The sequence below is a fragment of the Chiloscyllium plagiosum genome, chromosome 4 (genome assembly GCF_004010195.1).
Source record: "Chiloscyllium plagiosum isolate BGI_BamShark_2017 chromosome 4, ASM401019v2, whole genome shotgun sequence".
Taxonomy (NCBI): domain Eukaryota; kingdom Metazoa; phylum Chordata; class Chondrichthyes; order Orectolobiformes; family Hemiscylliidae; genus Chiloscyllium; species Chiloscyllium plagiosum.
In genome coordinates, this window is record NC_057713.1 from 67004500 (window position 1) to 67024354 (window position 19855).

Below are 19855 nucleotides of genomic sequence, written 5' to 3' on the forward strand. Positions count from 1 at the left end.
TTCCAAAAGCAGTCTAACCAGTGTCCTGTACAGCTGCAACATGACTTCCCAACTCCTATACTCAATGCTTTGACCAGTAAAGGAAAGCATAAATGGATAAGTCCTGCCCTGAGTTGCCTTTCCAAAATACATCACCTCAAATTTATCTAAATTAAACTCCATTTGCCACATCTTGGCCTATTGGCCCATCTGATCAAGATCCCGTAGTACTCTGAGGTAACCTCTTTCGCTGTCTGCTGCACCACCAAATTTGGTGTCATCTGCAAACTTACCAAATATACCATCTCCAGTCTTTGTTAACATCTAAATCATTTATATAAATGAAAAGCAGTGGACACAGCACCTATCCTTGTGGCACACCAATGGTCATTGGGCCTCCAGTCTGAAAAGCCACTCTCCACCCTCCTCTGTCTTGTACCTTTGAGCCAGTTTTATATCCAATTAGGTAGTTCTTTCTGTATTCCATGTGATCTAACCTCGCTAAACAGTTGACGTTGAGGAACTTGTCGAATGCTTTACAGAAGTTCATATAGATCATGTCCACCACTCTGTCCTCATCAATCCTCATTGTTATTTCTTCAAAAATCTCAGTCAAGTTAGACATGTACAAAGCCATGTTGACTATTCCTAATCAGTCTTTGCCTTTCCAAATACATGTAAATCATGCCCCTCAAGATTCCCTCCAACAACTTACCCCCCGCCAATGTCAGGCTGACCAACCTATAGTCCCTGACTTTTCCTTTCCACCTTAAATAGTGTCACCATGTTAGCCAATCTCCCGTCTTCCTGCATCTCACCTGTGACAATCGGTGATACAAATATCTCAGCAAGGAGCCCAGCAATCGCTTTCCTAGCTTCCCCCAGAGTTCTAGGGTACACCTGATCAGGTCCTGGGGATTTAACCACATTTATGCATTTTAAGACATTCAGCACCTCCACTTCTGTAATATGAACTTTTTACAAGAAGTCACCATCTATTTCCCCACATTCTGTATCTTCCATGCCCTTCTCTGCAGTAAATACTGACGCAAAATACTCATTTAGTATCTCCCCCATCTTCAAACAAAGGTTGCCTTTCTGATCTTGGAGTGGTCCTATTCTCTCCCTAGTTAGCATTTGTCTTTAGTGTATTTATAAAATCCTTTTGTATTCTCCTTAACGCTGTTTGCTAAAGCTATCTCCTATCCCCTTTTTGCCATCCTGATTTCCCTCTCAGTATTATCCTACTGCTTTTTTACTCTTCTAAGGATTCACTCGATCTCTCCTGAATATACCTGACATATGCTTCCTTTTTCTTAATCAAATCTCAATTTCTGTAGTCATGCAGCATTCCCTATAACTACCAGCCTTTCATTTCACCCTAATAGGAATATACTGCCTCTGGACTCATGTTATCTCATTTTTGAAAGCTTCCCATTTTCAAACTGTCCTTTACCTACAAGCATCCATCCCCAATCAACTTTTGAAAGTTCTTGCCTAATACTGTCAAAATTGGCCTTCCTCCAATTTAGAACTTTTGAATTTTAGATCCTGTCTATTCTTTTCCATCACTATTTTAAAACTAATAGAGTTATGGCCACTGGCCCCAAAATGCTCCCCATTTGTACCTCAGTCACTTGCTCTGCCTTATTTCCCAAGAGTAGGTCAAGTTTTGCACCTTCTCTAGTAGGTACATCCACAGACTGAATCAGAAAATTTTCTTGTGCACACTTAACAAATTCTTCTCCATCTAAACTCTTAACACTATGGCAGTGCCAGTCTATGTTTGGAAAGTTAAAATCCCCTACCGTAACCACCCTATTATTCTTACAGATAGCTGAGATTTCCTCAATTTGTTTCTCAATTTCCCTCTGACTATTATAATACAATCCCAATTAGGTGATCATCCCTTTCCTATTTCACAGTTCCACCTAAATAATATCCCTGGATGTATTTGCAGGAATATACTTCTAAATACAGCTGTAATCTTATCCCTAATCAAAGACGCTACTCCCTCTCCTTGCTTGACCCCTTTTCTATCCTTCCGATAGCATTTGTATCCGGGAGCAGTAAGCTGCCAGTCCTGTCCATCCCTGAGTCATATCTCTGTAATTACTGTGATATTCCAGACCCATGTTCCTAACCATGCCTTGAGTTCATTTGCCTTCCCTGTTAGGCTTCTTACATTGAAATAAATGCAGTTTAATTTATCAGTCCTTCCTCGTTCTTTGCTTTGTTCCTGCCTGCTCTGACTTTGACTTGCACCCTCTCCCAACTGTACCGGTCTCAAATTGATCTCTTTCCTCACTATTTTCCTGGGTGCCCTCCCCCATCTTACTAGTTTAAATTCTCCCAAACAGCACTAGCAACTTTCCCTCCCCAGTATATTAGACTCATCCAATTTGGGAGTTCCATCATATTGATTTATTTGAAATAGCTACATAAAAGATGCGCGATATTCCAGGACATGATAAATTTGCACTTGTTCTGGTAATTGCTGGAAATTTCTAGAAGCCAGCAACTTGCTCATTTTATGTTCAATAACTGAGAATTTTAAGTATAGTAACTACCCTTTTCTAAATATTTAAACAAAACATATGTTTTTGAAATACAAGAAGTTAGGATGTCATTTGTCATGCCTTCTGGGCATGAGAATTCGCTAGAGTGCTCAACTCCATAATGATACTGTTGACTGACAACTCTGTTCTTGAAAATTTCCAATGGCTGTTCAATAAATGTGAATGGTAATGGTCACTAACTGGTGTCTGCCATGACTCTGTCCAAAATGTACACGCTTATTGCAGGCATCACTTTGAATCTGTATGGTCATCTGTAGCATATACAAAATCGGTCCATAATTTTTGTATTCTAAGACACAAGTTGTTGAGATATGGTGGTGAACCTCTTTAAAGGGTAATTGTGCTGCAATTATAATTGTTCACTGTGTGCAGTTTTGATCAGAATTCTTTGCAAAGGGCATAGATGTGATAGAAACAGCAAGGTTTCACTTAAATACTTCTTATAGAATTGTTGTAACATATCAACATAGGCTGGTTGAGCCCATTTTAAGTGTGTTAGGACATTTCATATTCTTGATAAATCTGCAAGCCTCACCTGTTATTCTCTATGCATGTAAGTGTGTTGAATATGTATGTTTCAGTAAGATATCACACTATAGAGTTGGAACTTTTTAATGTTCTGATTATGCTTCTGTAATCTCCTGAATGATTTCCTTGTGAAAAATATTGGCAATGTGGCACTGACTGTTTTCAATCTGTACATAGTAATTCAACTTCAATCTCCTCCAACACCTTTTCTTGACTTTCATGTTCTCTTGATTCCACATCTACCTGTCATGCAATGGACCTTACACAACCTTTTAACAATTTATTTTCCCATTCTTATCTAGTCACGTCTAGTGTACCTTACATTACTAAACAAATGCATTCAGAACTTGGCAAAATGTGAATATGAGGACTTAGGTCATGGTTCAGTCATGATATCATTTGTGTAATACTCCGAAAGGTAATTGGACTTAAAATTTGGACTTCGATTCTTTTTATGTTAGGGCATTATTTCAGTTATTCACACTTCTCAAAACACTCACTCCACTGATTACTAGTTTTCTTTATTTGTCTAACTAATTCATACAATTAATAAAATTATCCATCACCGGGTTTAGTCATCCATTTGGCCTCAGGCATTCCCTGAGACAATATTGGAGGGTAACAATTTGGACGTTGGAACTAGGCTAAATGGTCTGCTACTTATGCATTTATATGCTTCCAGTGTTGGCATTCTTTCATAAATTGTTTCATTTCTGTCTCAACTTGTTGCCTCCTTCTTCAATGGTTTCTATAAACCTAGTTTTTTTTTGTCCAGGCTTTTTAGTACATTATAATGGTCTCTGCTCTTCCTTCTGCTCCATGTCTATTCTTTTGCCTAAAATGCAACCCAAAAAGCAGAATGTGCATGAATAGTATATGTGTAGTAAATTTCTTATTGTTCTTATAATGCACTATTGTAATTCTGAAATAAACAGAATTCTTATATAATTCACACTCTGTGTTATTTCATATTTGATAAACAAAGTCCTCATCAGATTCACTATCTGATGTTAGATTTGTGCATTGGTGCAATTGTGCAGTTTTTTTCCTCATTTTATTTAAATTACAAATTCATTCTGATTGTTTCAGATTGATTCTCTTTACCCTGTGAAATTTAAACTTGAAGCTGTTGTTGCTGTTGGCCGTGAGGGTTATAAGCTGAGAAAATATGTTGATTCAAAATTTCCACAAATATCAAATCGTGATCAGCTCAAGAATTTCAAAAAAGCAGGAAAATACCGTAAGTTTTTAAAAAATCTTTGTATACTTGTGTTATAGATACATATTATTCTTTTTTCAGTCTTATTGAGCTGATAACTTTTACAATCAAGTGATAGAGTTCTTTGTAAATTTCATCATTTCAGCTTGTATAACAGGGAATTTATTTTTACTTGTGATTTGACAAAGTGGAGAAATTCACCATCTAGCGAAGCATAAGAGCAAACAATAGTCCAGTTACTTATCACGGTTTATAACTTGCAATTTATATTTCAGTGATTGACTACCTTGTCAATTTTATTTTTTATTTAAAGATTCAATAATTTGAGGTGTTTTAGTTGAAAACTTTATACATTTCCTATGCTATTCTGTAAGTGAATTGATTGCTAAGGGATTTTACTGGATACTAATGGTTAAAATAAAAAAACTTGTATATTAGAAGTTTGGAAATTTTCTTTCAAAGCACATGTCTGTGAAACAATCCCGTCGATAAATCTGTTATTTCATATGTAGCAAAATCAGGCAGGTTCTTATAAGAGCCCACTATCCATTTGTTTTTTTTTTATTTATTGTGCCCAAAAGGTACAATCTGTGAAGTTGAATAATTTTGCCTTTTATAGAACATTTGGTTCTCAAACAACTTTAGCAATTATTATGATTATTTTTAACATCCGTTACTTGTTTCATGAGTATTTAGGAGCAGGGGTTGGCCACTTAGGCCCTTCAGTCTTTCTTACTATACAATATTATTTATTGAGGTAGAACGTACATATAGTTTGATTATGGTATGACTTTCCTTCTTCAAAAGTGCGATTCTTCATTAAAAGAAATTATGCAATTGATTTAAGGGATTGATTTTATAAATTTGTTTTGATGCTGGGGAACTACCTGCTAATAACACATTAGAAAATCACCAGTAGCACGCCAAATATATACCACCAATGGTCAAGCTTTCTCATGTCCTGCCCTAATTTTGATAATTCTCTTTAGAGTGTTACTCGAATATAGTTGCTATTTTGGTGTGTTGATCTGTTATGGAATGTTGCCATTTAGTGTTTGTAATAAGCATGTATTACCTTTTTTGATAATGTGAGCACTGTGTGATCCAATGAGTAATGATAAGTCCATTTAAAGTGGAAAAGAGAAACTGGAAATAAATACAATGGGATGAAAATTAATTGTGTTAGCTGACTATGGATATATTATAGTATGATGTAGGAGATGATGCCATAAAGCCTTTGTAAACTGTGGAAGATATGGAGCTAACACAACAGATCAAAGAATTCACTATTCATAGGTGCATAAAACAAAATTCCACACATGCCCAGGCTTTGAGAAAGATGCCAGTCCGAGGACCCAAAAGCAGAAATTAGTTGATGAAAAATCAGTGCTTCAGAAATGAAATAGACTCTGACAGTTTTTTGTAAAAAAAAATTGTGTATCCGAACATTGGAAATACTGTCTCAAAGCACATGTCTGTAAAACAATCCAGTCGATGTACCTCTGTTATTTTAAATGTAAATCAACATAAGGAAGTTTTCAATATAAGTCTACTCTCCAGTCTGTCTCATTTTGTTTTGAATATTTGTTGTATCTCGTCAATGTCAAACTTCTTTCCGAACCCCCCTCCCCTTCTGATCTCCATTTGTTGTGCACCTTAATCCCCTCTCTTCCCCTTCTTCACACAGTCTCCTCATGTCTTTTCTATCCCGCATACAGGCAGTCCTCTTGCCTATCCTTTTCTAAATCTTTGTCTTGATTGGATCTTCTCCATTCCTCCTTCCCTTTCATTCTTTCCATGTTCTACTTTTTAACTACCTCTGCCCTTTTACCAAATCTCAATTCAGCTGTGTGCTTATCTTCTCTCCATGCTCTCTTTTCTGTCATGTTGCCTGCCCTTAGTACTCTTACCTTTCACTCTTCTGCCTCTACCTATCTTCCTTTTCTCTGCTGTCGTCCTCCTCATTTTTCCTAACCTGTCTTACCTAATGTATCCCAGAATGTTGTGGGAAGTAAGGGAGGAAACTGCGAGACTCGTTGCAGAAATATTTGCATCATCTATATCTGTAGGTGAGGTGTCTGATGACTGGGGTGTGGCTAATGTATCTTTGTTTAAGAAAGGCTGTAAGGAGAAACTGGGGAGCTATCGACCTGTGAGTCTGACTTCGGTCATGGTTGAATTGTTGGAGGTGATTATGAAAGATAGGATTTATGGATGGTTAGAGGCAAAATTGATTAGGGATAGTCAGCATGGTTTTTGTGCAAGGAAAATAATGTTTCACAAACGATTTAATTTTTTGAGGATGTTACCGAAAAGACTTAAGACACTCTACACTCACTACACACATACACTTTCTCACACTCTCAACCCCCAACCCAGACAGACAGACACACACACACACACAGACAAAGACCCACATGCACACATGCATTTTGTGGGGTGAATTTGTACTTGCAGGGTTACATTGTACTTTACTCAAACACTGCATGAATTCATGTAAAACTCTGTTATCTCACTTTTTAGATTAGAATCGATCTAAACATCATGGCATAGACAGAGAACACAGGGGGCTAACACCTTCAACATCTTGTCTAGCTATCACCCATTGTTAATAGCTAACCTGAGAATACAACTTTTTTTTTAAAAAAAGGTTTTGTGATTTACACATGAAAGGAGTGAAACTATCATGGTATTCAAACAGATGAAAGACTTAACAATCAATTTTTCAATGTATAATTCACTATAAATTTTTGCTATAAATTCTGTGTGTTAGGATTGAGCCCTCCATTATCATCTGATGAAGGAGCGGCGCTCTGAAAGCTAGTATGCTTCCAATTAAACCTGTTGGACTATAACCTGGTGTTATGTGATTTTTAACTTTGTACACCCCAGTCCAACACCGGCATCTCCAAATCATAATGTAAACAATGTCTAGCATACAGCCCTTATCTGCTTTCTTGATCATGTTCTCAAAAACTCTAATTCGTGAGACATGATTTTCCATGCAAAAAGCCATGCTATCTCAAATGCGTCCTAGCCTCTCCAAATGCCTCTAGATCTTGTCTCTCAGACAACATGGTTTTTATTTAATGGTACAACATCAACCACACTCCAGTCTTTGGCACTTCACCTGCGCTGTTAATGATACAAATATCTGCATTAGGAATTTCATCCCTACCCTCTCACAAGATCCTGGGTTACACTTTATTAGATCCCAGGAATTTATTTACCTTAATGCATTGCAAGAGTTCCAGCACCACTCTTCTATAATGTGGATTCTCTTCAAGACATCACTATTTATTTCCTCGAGTTCCCTAACATCCATGCCTTTTTCAACAGTAAATGCTGGTAAAAAATATTCATTTTAGGGTCTTACCCATCTCTTGTGGCTCCGCACACAGACAACCTTGTTGATCTTTGAGGCCCCATTGTCTCCCTGGTTACGTTTCTTTTCCTTCATGTACTTGCAGAAACCCTCTGGATTCTCCTTTGCCTTGGTCAAAGCCATCTCCTGCCCTATGTCAGCTTTCCTAATTTCTCTGAAGTGTACTCTAACACCCTCTATACTCATCAAGGAATTCACTTGGTTGCAGCTACCATTACATGGCAAATGTCTCCTTTTTCTTCACCAGGGCCTCAATAATTCCAGTCATCCAGGGTTCACACACTCCTGCCACTCTTACACTTAACTCTAACAGGGACATGCTGGCTCTGTATGGGTTCTATGATTCTCTGGTTCCTCCCTCAATGGAAACAGCTGCCCTGACCTTTGTTCACCTTCTCCTGAGGGTGTCACTGCTTCTGGTTGGATGCAATCCCAAGAATGGTCAACACTCTTGATGGCACTACTAGGATTGAAAAACTGCCAGTATATCTTGAAAATAGGATTTCATCTCTTTTTAAATGGATGGTGTTCCCAGTAATTGGCTGCTCTATTGTCAAAGAATCTGGTTGGGCTCCATGATATGGAAGATCTGATAGCTCTGCCTCTGACTTTCTACACCAACAAAATTGTGCCCCGTCATCTATCTCCAAATTGTCCTTTCCCACCAGTTCTGTGTCATCACTATTTTCACTTACTTGTGTGGTGCCTTTCCTTAACTTGCCTCACCACATTACCCTCTCATCTCCTTCCTGTCTTCAGCTCCTCCCTGTACTCTCCCTTCTTTTAACTCACTGTGCAAAATTTTGCTGGATTTCCCATACCCACTAGAAAAGAGAAAGCAATGGTGAATTTGGCTCTTCTCTGGCAGGCTACCTGCCAGACTTTGTGTACGGTAGGATGTTAATTATCTTGGGGTGAGACTTGATATTTGGAAAACTCTGACAGTTGCCATTAATTTTGGATGAAGGGTTAGTGACCCTCCTGACTCTTACCCCACCACAATTAAAATTGTAGAATGCTGGGAGTGAGCAGGTAGGGGTCAGTAAAGATAATTAAGGCTTTGTCCTCAATTTTTTGTCCCCACCACCTGCCAATACTTGTCTGAATTCCTACCCTTCCACATTTTGTTAGCTCTCCCCTTTCCTCTTGTTTCACCCTGGTCTCCAATTGACATTTACCAGAAAAATTCCCTGTAACTTAATGTGAGTTAGTTTAGCAGTGTAATATGATAATAAATGATAAAATCATAATGTCACTGTGGTGTAAGTTACAATATTGTCATGCTGGAGTCATTAATTGAAAAATGGAAAAAGTGAAAAAAAAAGCATATTTCTAGAAACGTTCTTTCAGTAGAAAGTTATAAAGGGTAAAGGAGTGGTAATTAATACTGTATCTTTTTTCAGTTTCTACTTTTTCTGAAAATTGAATTAAGTCTGGTACTTTGTCTTTGCCATTACTTTTTGTTCATCTAAATAATGTATTTGTGTACTTAATTTTATTTTCAAAATTTCTTTGCTAACCTTTCTTTTTTTATATATTTTCTTACTTTCTCTTGTTCTGCATCTTTGCCTTTGGGACTGAGGATCCTCTTCATCATTTTTGGCTCCCCTTCTTTGTGTACAGATAAGATAAAGTCAGGGAGAAGACAATGGAAGATTAACTCAGTATCTCCTTCTAGCACAAATTCTGAGCTTTATTCCACGTCTTCTGGTAACTTATATATGAATGACAATAAAAACTTTTTAGTGAACAGCTTCTCTTTACCTGAAAATGAAACATGCTGTGACAACAGTTGCATTTATACAAGAGAGGATCGGTTTGTGATACCATCAGAAGATGATATTGAGAAGCTCATCTACATGAATGAAGATGGTAGCATGACAGTAGAAATGAGAGTGCACCTCCAAATAAAGGAAAGCGAGACAGTACAATGGACTACTACAATTAATCGTTCTGATGTATGTAAAGAGACAAATGATACTTGCAATTCACAACAAGAATCTGATGTTGAATCAACAAATTTGATTAGTGTACATTGTCATCGTAATCCTAAATCGATGCATTTTGAAAAAATGGACCATGAGCAAGAACTTGATGATCTCTGTATACCACAAAAAGGCACGATACATACAGAACAAGATAATGCTGAACATTATGATATCTCGCAAAGTAATTCTTTGTACACAAAAGAAAATCTACCTAAATTGGAGATGGAATTAGAACCATTGTACTGTTACAAGAGAAATCCTGATCCTGGAAAAATAATGCAGAACGAGAGAACTCTGAAAAGTATGACTGTAAGTCCTGATACAAAAACTACTGTAAATATTATTACACTTCCAAGCCTGGAGGAGTCAGGACTTGGAGAGAGTATAATTGAGCACTGTTGTGAGCGTTTTCCAATGTCCAAATCAATAGAATCTTGGAAAAGAAATAATTATGTTATTTCTGATGATTTACAAGCATGGGAAGAGAATAATGTAAATGCTCAAGCAGAAGAAAAAAACACCTTTGATAAAAGCACATATTTTGTTTTGAAAAACTCTACTTCAATGTCTTCAAGACCCTACTATGAAGATCAATTAACTGTAATGAAAACTAATCCCAACACTGAGCATATGAATACAACAAATGTATTCCCACATTACTTGGAAGAAATTGGATGTGGTAACTTTGTAAAATTAAATTTGAGACCCAATTCAGCAGATCCAATCTACTCCATTTCAAAACAAGTAAAAAAAGATTTAAGGAGACCAATGAGTGCTTTATTCACATATTCTAGATCTTCTTCATCAATTCATAATGAAACAAGTGGCTTGTCATCTAGACTGGTATGTTCAGATACATTCACAGGAAGAAAACAGAAAACTGATGTAAACACAAGCTGTTCATGCAGTTCTGAGATTTGTGAAGCCAGAATGTGTTGCTTTTTGGAAGATTCAAAGTATTCACAGAGTTCTGCAATCAGAAATCAGGAATGCATTAAATCTGCTGAGGTAGAACTGCCAGTTAATACAGATTTAAATGATTCTTTATCTACCAATGAAGAGGAAAGAGCTTTTTGCAGAACTGACAAGACAAACCCTGTTATCAATGACACAGTGACTATGTGTTGCCGAATATATGAGCAGAAGACCAGAAACCATACAAGCGAGAATGCAAAGTTGCACCTAGAATACAGCAGTTATTCACAAGAAGCTCAAGTACTAGACGAGCTTGCGAAACCTGACATCTTGAGTGATCATCAAGAATTATTAGTCATTGATGCTGACAGGCATCAGACCAGTGATCTTAATCCTGTTGAAATGTCTAATGAAAGCAAAGTGACATTTCATATTGAAATCGGCAGTGATAGTTATGTATCTCACAAGTCAACAAGATTGATACAACCTGAAGAAATCAATTCTAATGTGTTGTCAATAATTTGCCCACCAGACAAAGGGCGTAGTAGTACAGAATTACTGGACAATAAATTACAAAGAATGGGATACCAAGACATTAGCACCATCAACAACAATAACAGCTCTGTGATATCCTCCCCTGAAGTAAATGCTTTCCAAGATGATTTTTCTTCAATAAGAGCCTGCGAAAAAGAATTCTATCAGTTTCATGAAGAAGGTGTTCAGTGTAGCGTAGTTACAACTGGTGAAAATTCTAATTTGCCAAGAAGGTCCTCGCTAAAAACCAGTCTTGACTCTGATTCTCCTCCAGGTGGAAATAAAAAACAAATCAGCAATATCAACAGTAGTTCAACAGAAAACAACATCCAAAAGAGTTGTTCTAATACTAGCAGAAAGAAATGGAAAAATCAGGCAAAGGAAAAGAGAAAAACATTTCAAGTTGAAAATTTTAAATGTGATGTTGAAACCTCCGTGCAAAGTTTTCCTACTTTGCAACAAAAAGGGCAGAAACCACATGATATTTCTCAACATCAAAATCTTGGACAAAATGGGGAAGGAAGAATGTCACCCACTTCAAATATGGTGTGCTATGACTTAAATCTTAGGCCTACTCCACTAACGCAATTTGAAGAGGAGCAGCCAATTGATAATTTGACTAGTGATTTCAGAGAAGCATTTGAATTGCCTGATAGTGATTATGATTTTATTAATCAAATCAAAAAATTTAAATCTGAAACAAAGGAACCAGATGAGCACAAATTAATACAACTATCAGCCAAAGTTGTAAATGAGGCACATGAAATGCCAGATGACTGCATCAATGATCATTCATCACAATGTCGAGTAACTGCTTCAAAAGGAAGGATTAGATTTGCAGCCAATTCAAATGAGAATCCATGCAGTACCATTATGAAAATGACTGATAACAAACTTAATATAATTGACTTTGCAAAAGATAAAAATGACATTGCAATTCAAACTGATGTTGGACTAGTTTCTGAAATAGCTGAAGAAAAAGGCTCTATTGGTGAACTTAACCTAAGTGAAGTGTTATGCAAGCTGCAATCAATGGTTGATATGATCAAAGCTATCTCTCAACAGAGCTACAAAACTCGTTCAGCTAAGACTAATGAAATACCTGATATTTCAGAACATCTTGCTGCTACACTGAGTACATCATCAAAGGTTCTCCTTGCTTGGTTTGCAATTATGAATTTGAATGTTAATATTCCAGTTTCACCAGACAGCGAGAAGCTGGTGATGAATAACTGCAATTATTTAGAGGTAATAAGATTTTTGCAGTCTGTAAAACGTATTATCAAGTTTCAAGAAACTGCTGATTTAAAGAGAACCATTTCAAATCTACACAAATGTGACTCTCAGTTCATCAAAGTTCAGAAAAACAAACATGAAGAATTTGGCTACGATTTTGAAAATAACACCAACACAAAATGCCATTTATGGTCTGCAACTTCAGGTGCTGAACAAACTGCTTCATTTGGTGGTCTGCAACAAATCAATGTTGTTGAAAGTGTAAAATGTTTGCATACACAAAACATAATTGCACAGCTAGGCCATGCTGAAGAAGTAGAGGCAAAGGAAGGTGTTAATAATAATGCTAACATTCTTTCAAGTAAAGGCAGAACTAAAGAATCTGATAAAATGCAAGAAACTGGTGACAAGGTATCTGAACTATTCAGTACTAGAGGCCATCTAATTTCTTCTGACATTTTAAAAGATCAGATAATAATTGATTCCTTGTTTCAAAATGAAGGCATATTCAAAGACGAAAAAGGTATAAACAAGGAATGGATTGAGAGAGAAATTGCTAAGAGAACTAATCCTACAGAAGGCTGTGATCCGACAGAGGAGATTGGAAGTTTACAACATACTGAAGAAATAAGACGAGAAGGTATTGCTGAAGATAAAGAATTCTTCCATGACAACAACATTAATAACAATGAACATAAGCATTCAGAAAATCAGAGAGATAATGAAACTAATTATCACTTAACATGTAATAATGGTATTAAAAATACCAATGAATTGTTAACAGCTTCAGATGCACCGTATATTCAAAATAAGATCTCTTTTCAAAGTTTAATGCATAAGTCACTTCTGACAAATGATGGATGTCGATTGAAGCAAAGAGATGATTTTTGTCAGAGGGACCATATGAGCAATAGTTATAGTTGTGAAATACCTGCTTACAGACTGTCAACATCTGCTGTGGTTTCTAACATTGGTTTCGAGAATGGAAGTAAAACTGACAACAATCAATTGATACAAACAAAAGTAATCTGTGATAACACTTTCATTGAAAGTGAAATTGATAATCAGGAATTATTGCCATTTACATTCCCCACCAGACCATTAAATCATGTCGAAAAGCACTTAGAAAGACAGCAGACATCTGACTTGTCTGAAGAGAATCCAGAAAGTGCTAATGATATTCCAAGTGATTACAATTCCCAAGCATCAAATGAAATGACTACAGAGGGAGAGGAAGACATGTTTTTGAAAACCAAACATTTCTCTACTACTTTTGTTAGGCAAGCTACTGAGAGAATGTACAGTAAATCACATGTATCAAAGTGCATTTCACATGATCAGTCGTCCAATCTCTGTGCAGAAACAGAAACCATTTTCCATTCTGGAAAGATCAATGACATCAGGGATGGTCTGTATATTGAAAAGGGGAGATGGTTGCTAAAAGAAAACCATTTAATAAGGAAGTCTCCACCTTTAAACATGGGAATGTATGGAAATCTAAGTTCTACAACATTTGATAACACAAGTGTTGATTCTGCACATCCACAAGTTAGTACTATGCATTCAGGTTTTGTGCTTACTGAATTATCATCAACAGAGATTGAGGAGAGGACCACATCAAGACCTATGTGCAGATATTTTAACATGCTTCATGGGAGTGATTCAGAACCATTCCCAGAATTAAACTGTCAAAAAAATAAGTATAGAAATATGTCTGGTGGTTCCCATATTGCCAAAAGGAATGAAAACATCAAACAATCACCTGAAGTGTGCATTGGGACTACACAGATGTATGGTGAAATTAGTGACAATGATTCATCTTTTTCATCCGTGGCGTTTCGAATGTTTGACAACAAAGTTGGTCCCCTGGCCCAGCCATTATGTCAAGAAAAGGTGATCGAGCAGCCATCTAAAGAAACTGCCAGAGCTCTTCAAAATCCCGATTCTCTGGATAAAGTCCATTTTTTATGTGGTCAGCACTGCCCAATTCTTACGGCTGTCATTGATTTAACCAGTGAGGAGAGCCGAAGATTTGTATATCAAAAAAAATCAGATGTGGAGAATCTATGGATACATTTTGAAGATGAAAATGATATTTTTAACATTAAGAAATCTAATGGTTTAACCCCCGGAAGTGAAAAATTCTCCATATTTAACAAAAATTTAACTGATATTATCAGTGAAATATCTATGTTTAAAACTCAAAGTATTGAGAATGACATTAAAAAAATTAAGTTAAGACTCGATACAAACTATTTGAGTGCTAACCTTAAAAAGTTGAAAGTTCCTTTGCACACTGAAGAGACAGAGTTGAAGAATAATGACAAGGCATTACATATTCAGGCTAAGAAATTATATATACGAAGAATAGTACAATGGTGGTTCTTAAAAAAAGTATTAGAAGACAATTTGAAAGACAAAGTAAGGAACATTAGCTTGTCAGACCAAGCACAGTAAGTGCAAATTCAGCAGATAAATTGACTGATCCCTGCAATTCTTGATACATGAAGTAGTATATGATGATGTTACTCTTCCTTTTATGGAAGATGAGGTTATTGGCCAAACTATGCACTCACTTATTGTCATTCCAAACAAGGCTGTAGTGAATACTGAAAAAGAACTATATTGTGAAAAACCCAAGACAATGCTTAAAAAAATACAATGAATAAAAAATGTGCAGTCAGCAAGGTGATGGGATGTATTCAGAAGTGTTACAATTATTCCATTCTTATGAATGAAAGTCAGTTGAGACAAAGAATTCAGCTATCATAACATTATTAAATTTATGCCCAAAAAATGTCTTTGGACACAAAATTAGATGGAAAAACAAATGTTTCAAACAGGAGATATATTAACAATGAGCAAACTTTTTTCGCAAACTGGAAAAGTTGTTAAATTTGAAGCTTTGTGCAATTTATTTTCTTTTGCTTTAAAGCAAGTACTATGCATTAATTACAAAATTGGCTTTCAACTTGTACCTCACAAATTAAGTTTGTAGTGAAAATATAACAACATTAATTTTGTGCTTTTCAGGTGTTCAACTTTGCATGTTTATCAATGTAAATATTTCTATGAACATTAGATAAATAGTTTAAATTGTTTGCAGCCTCCAAATTTTATATACCTTCTTTGTTCTAGAGCTTCAGCAAACAAAATTCACACTTGTTTAATGTTGGAGAAATGACAATTTGACAAGCAATTTAATTTTTCAAACTATTCATGGAATTTTTCTGGACATTTATACAAAGCGTTCAGTGATATCAGATATGATCAATTTCCCTCCTATCTAATGAGTTGTTGCTTTTCAGTTTAGACTTGAACATAGACCAACATTATGCAAATGAGATGAATAGTAACAAATAGTAAGATATTGAGACAGTCATGAGATGTAATTTAAACTCTCATTTTTACCAAAGAGTGCTTATATAATCATGTTGAAGATATTTAAATAGTAAGTAGCAAGCTAACTTACATACTTATCATCAACCTGAGCTACAAATCTTCTCAAAAATCACCAACATTTAAACATTACTATAACTGCACTATGTTTTCTCCTGTCTGACTTTTTGATTCATATATTAAACAATGATCTCCTGACAATGCACGGGAGAATGATCTTTAATCTGAATATGTATTCTGTTTAGATTAAGTATCCACTTGGTGGGTACTTTCTTGGATGTAACTGTCCAACAAGCTTTCTGGCCATCTTATCCAGTGTTATTCTGGAATGCAAGCTTTCCTAGTCCTAATGTAGTTAACATTTTGTCTATATCCAATGGTGGAGTGGTTTGCGAAATAAAATATTGATGCTGGTTGTAACCAGCTTCATTCCTGAAGAAGGGCTTATGCCCGAAATGTCGATTCTCCTGCTCCTTGGATGCTGCCTGACCTGCTGTGCTTTTCCAGCAACACATTTTTCAGCGCTGGTTGTAACCACACTGGCTGATGATAAAGTTATATCATCGATCACTTCTGGATAGAAAAAACTGACAAGAGTATGGGGATTGCACATATCCAATCAATACTTTTTTACAATAAGCTAATAAAATGTTTACTCCAAAACAAAAATGAGGAGCTGATTTTTGAGCAGGAAGTAGGATTCCTGTCATAGAGTCAGAGATCTCCACTATAGCTAAAAGCCCTCTAACCACTCATACCCATACTGATCAAAAACAACCACCTGACTATCCTAATCACATTTTTCAGTACTTGGCTGATAGCCTCGTATGCTTTGGCATTGCCAGTGTGAACGTAAATTTTTTAAAAAAGTTATGAGGGTCTCTTACAGGCACTGTCCTTTGCATAAAAGTCAGAAGCACATCCAACCTCACTTTCTTGATTCAATCTGCAGCCCTTTAACAGCCATTCAGCAACATGGGGCAGTCATTCTGCTCCCAACTGGGATGTATAGTCATCAGTGATGGAGTGATAAAAATTGTGTGTAGAAAACAAAATTAGAAGAATATAGTGATCTCAAAGGGTTTGAGGACTGAATGCACTTGGAGAAATCCAGAAGGATGAGAACAAAAGGGATTGAAGACAAAGTTGCAAAATTCTTTTTAAAATTGAAGTATTTACCTGACCAACTGAGGTCAGAGAGTTTTGGGGGTGAATGGATGAAGAAATTAAGTATTTATCACAACTCTAAAAATAAAATGACTTTTCAAAATTTCTTTAAACTTTTATTCAAAGACAGTTGTATTCCCCTGTTAATGATTGTACACCATTGAATTTACAATGAAATAAAAATTTGTTTTTATGGAATGATCTTTTTCATTTGTATTCAAATGTAATTGGTCTGATTATGTGAAATAATTTGTAAGCAGAGTTTTATTAATGACTGCTTCAATTAAATTGTTTAATGGTTGTGTGAAACTATGATGTGTTGATTGAAATAATTGATACTGTAGATATGAGAGTCTGTGCAAATTTAGTTATAAGAATTTACCTTCTGAATATAAAGCACATATAGCCAAGATACTGGAGTGTAACACATTCTGTCCAAGGTAACAAATATTATAATATTTGTAATAGTCTATATTGAACTTTGGAAGATGAAACCCCTGTAATTCAAAAGTACTAGCAATGAAGTTGCCATAATGATTTAGTGAGTTAAGTTGTTGACTCAAACATTGTATTGTATTGTTTGTAATTTTTATTAATGACTTGGATGAGGGAGTCAAAGGGTGGGTTGCTGTTCATAGTCTACATAAATCATTTGGAGGAAAAAGTGGCTGGTCTAATCAGTAAATTTGCAGATGATACGAAGATTGCTGGAGTTGTGGATAATGAGGAGGGCTGTTGTCGGCTGCAAAGGGACTTAGATATGATGCAGAGCTGGGCTGAGGAGTGGCAGATGGAGTTCAACCCTGCCAATGTGAGGTTGTCCATTTTGGAAAGACAAATAAGAATGCAGAAAACAGGATTAACGGTAGGGTTCTTAGTGAGGTGGAGGAACAGAGGGATCTTGGGGTCTGAGAGGAAGTCGTACGAGGCTAGGTTGAGAGTTCTCGGCCTTTTCTCGTTGGAACGGCGAAGGATGAGGGGTGACTTGATAGAGGTTTTTAAGATGATCAGAGGAATAGATAGAGTAGACGGTCAGAAACTTTTTCCCCGGGTACAATAGAGTGTTACAAGGGGACATAAATTTACGGTGAAGGGTGGAAGGTATAGGGGAGATGTCAGGGGTGGGTTCTTTACCCAGAGAGTGGTGGGGGCATGGAATGTGGGAGTGGTAGAGTCAGAATCTTTGGTGATCTTTAAGCGGCAATTGGATAGGTACATGGATGGGTGCTTAAGCTAGGACAAATGTTCGACACAACATCGTGGGCTGAAGGGCCGGGTCTGTGCTGTAGTGTTCTATGTTCTATGTTCTAAAAGCTATGTAAATATTCTGACTCATTTTAAAAGGTTAATCCAGGATCTTTTTAAAATTCATTCATGGGATGTGGATGTCCATCCCTGCTTGCCCCTGAGAGTGTGGTGGTGACTTGCTGCCTTGAACTGCTATAGAACATAGCTGTGGGCTAACCCACAATGCCATTAAGAAGGAAATTCCAGGATTTTGACCCAGTGACAGTGAAGGAATGGCAAAATATTTCCGAGTCAGGATGGTGAGAGACTTTGAGGGGAACTTGCAGGTGGTAGCATTCCCATGTATCACCTTCCCTGTCCATCTAAATGGTTATGGGTTTAGAACGTGGGGATCTTTAGTGAACTTCTGGAGTGCATATTGTAAATTGTACACACTGCTGGTACTGAGATTCCTTTGGAATACTTTCTGATATTTTACTGCAATGTAGCACCTCCCTAAACATAACACACCTTGTTGATTTTTGCAATTTCCAATTGTATTGAGAAAAAACAATCAATCATGGGAAGTAAGCAAATACAAACAATATTTCTTTGAATCATAGTTAGAGTATCATACAAAATGGTGGGACGAAGGGCCTATTTCTATACCTATGCCTACCGACAAGCTACAAACTACTTGAATCCATTTATCTACCTTTGGTCCATAGTCTACTATGCTCTGGCATTTTAAGGGCTTATCCCTTGCTACTTAAATGTTGCAAGAATAGCTGCTTGCACAACTCTTTTGGGCAGCATACCCTGTTTCCATTCATATTGTTATGTCTTTAATTGACCTTAAGGTGGTGTGTTGCACCATCTTCTTGAGGTGTTGCAGTAGTCTGTGTGATACAGTTAATTCCACAATAAGAGGAATCAAAAGTGAAGAAGGAGAAAAGGTGCATGTATCAAGCATGTTACTGAAATTGAGAGATAGTGGTCACAAAATTTGGTTGCACTGTGCCTGAATTTTTAGTTATGTGCTAGGATTACGTAAAATATTTGGCAAAGAACTAGTTCATGCTGATGTTCATCTGCAACTTGACCTTTCCCCCACCATTTCTCCTATAAATCTACGATAATATCTATTTCTTCATCTGCTTATTTAGTTTCACCTTTTGTGTGCATCTAGACTACTCCATTTAAGCACCCACTTTAGTAATGAATTCCATATTCTTGCCATTCTTTGGGTGAAGACATTTATTAAATTTGTTGTTGGATTTCTTGGTGACTATTGATGACCCCTGGTTATGCTCTTCACCAAGAGGGAATATGCTGTCCATATCCAATCTGTCAAAATCTTTCATAGTTCCAGTGGTTGCAAGGATTGCAGTGGCTTGATTTGTTATGGACCAGGCCAGACCACCGTCAAAGCATTTCAAGGAGGTTGCCCAGTCCCTAACCTTTCTAGTAGTTTTAAGCAGATGTACAGTGAATGCAGGGTATTTCAGTTTTAAACAGCTGAATTTAATTACAGATTACTGAATGAAACACAACAAAAGAGAACCAAATTTAGTATAACTTAACCTATCTGAAAACTTACTTGACTCTGTCATAACTTAATGATATACTTGCATATACCTGCACAATGATATACTTAATGAAATACTTGCAACATCCCCATCAACACCCCTTGGTTAAA

General features: G+C 36.5%; 1 protein-coding gene across 20 annotated transcripts in view; it reads left to right on the forward strand.

The window, feature by feature from the left end:
- Window positions 1–19855, forward strand: part of LOC122549101 (lipoxygenase homology domain-containing protein 1-like) — a 344896-nt gene that overhangs the window by 84918 nt on the left and 240123 nt on the right. For 12 of the 20 annotated variants that reach the window (XM_043688351.1, XM_043688353.1, XM_043688355.1 and 9 more), the window contains exon 3: window positions 4176–4326. In XM_043688351.1, coding sequence (XP_043544286.1) covers window positions 4176–4326 — 151 coding nt within the window. Of the gene's footprint in view, window positions 1–4175; window positions 4327–9313; window positions 17201–19855 lie in introns of those variants that run through there. The other 8 variants (XM_043688342.1, XM_043688349.1, XM_043688344.1 and 5 more) reach the window with 1 other exon arrangement.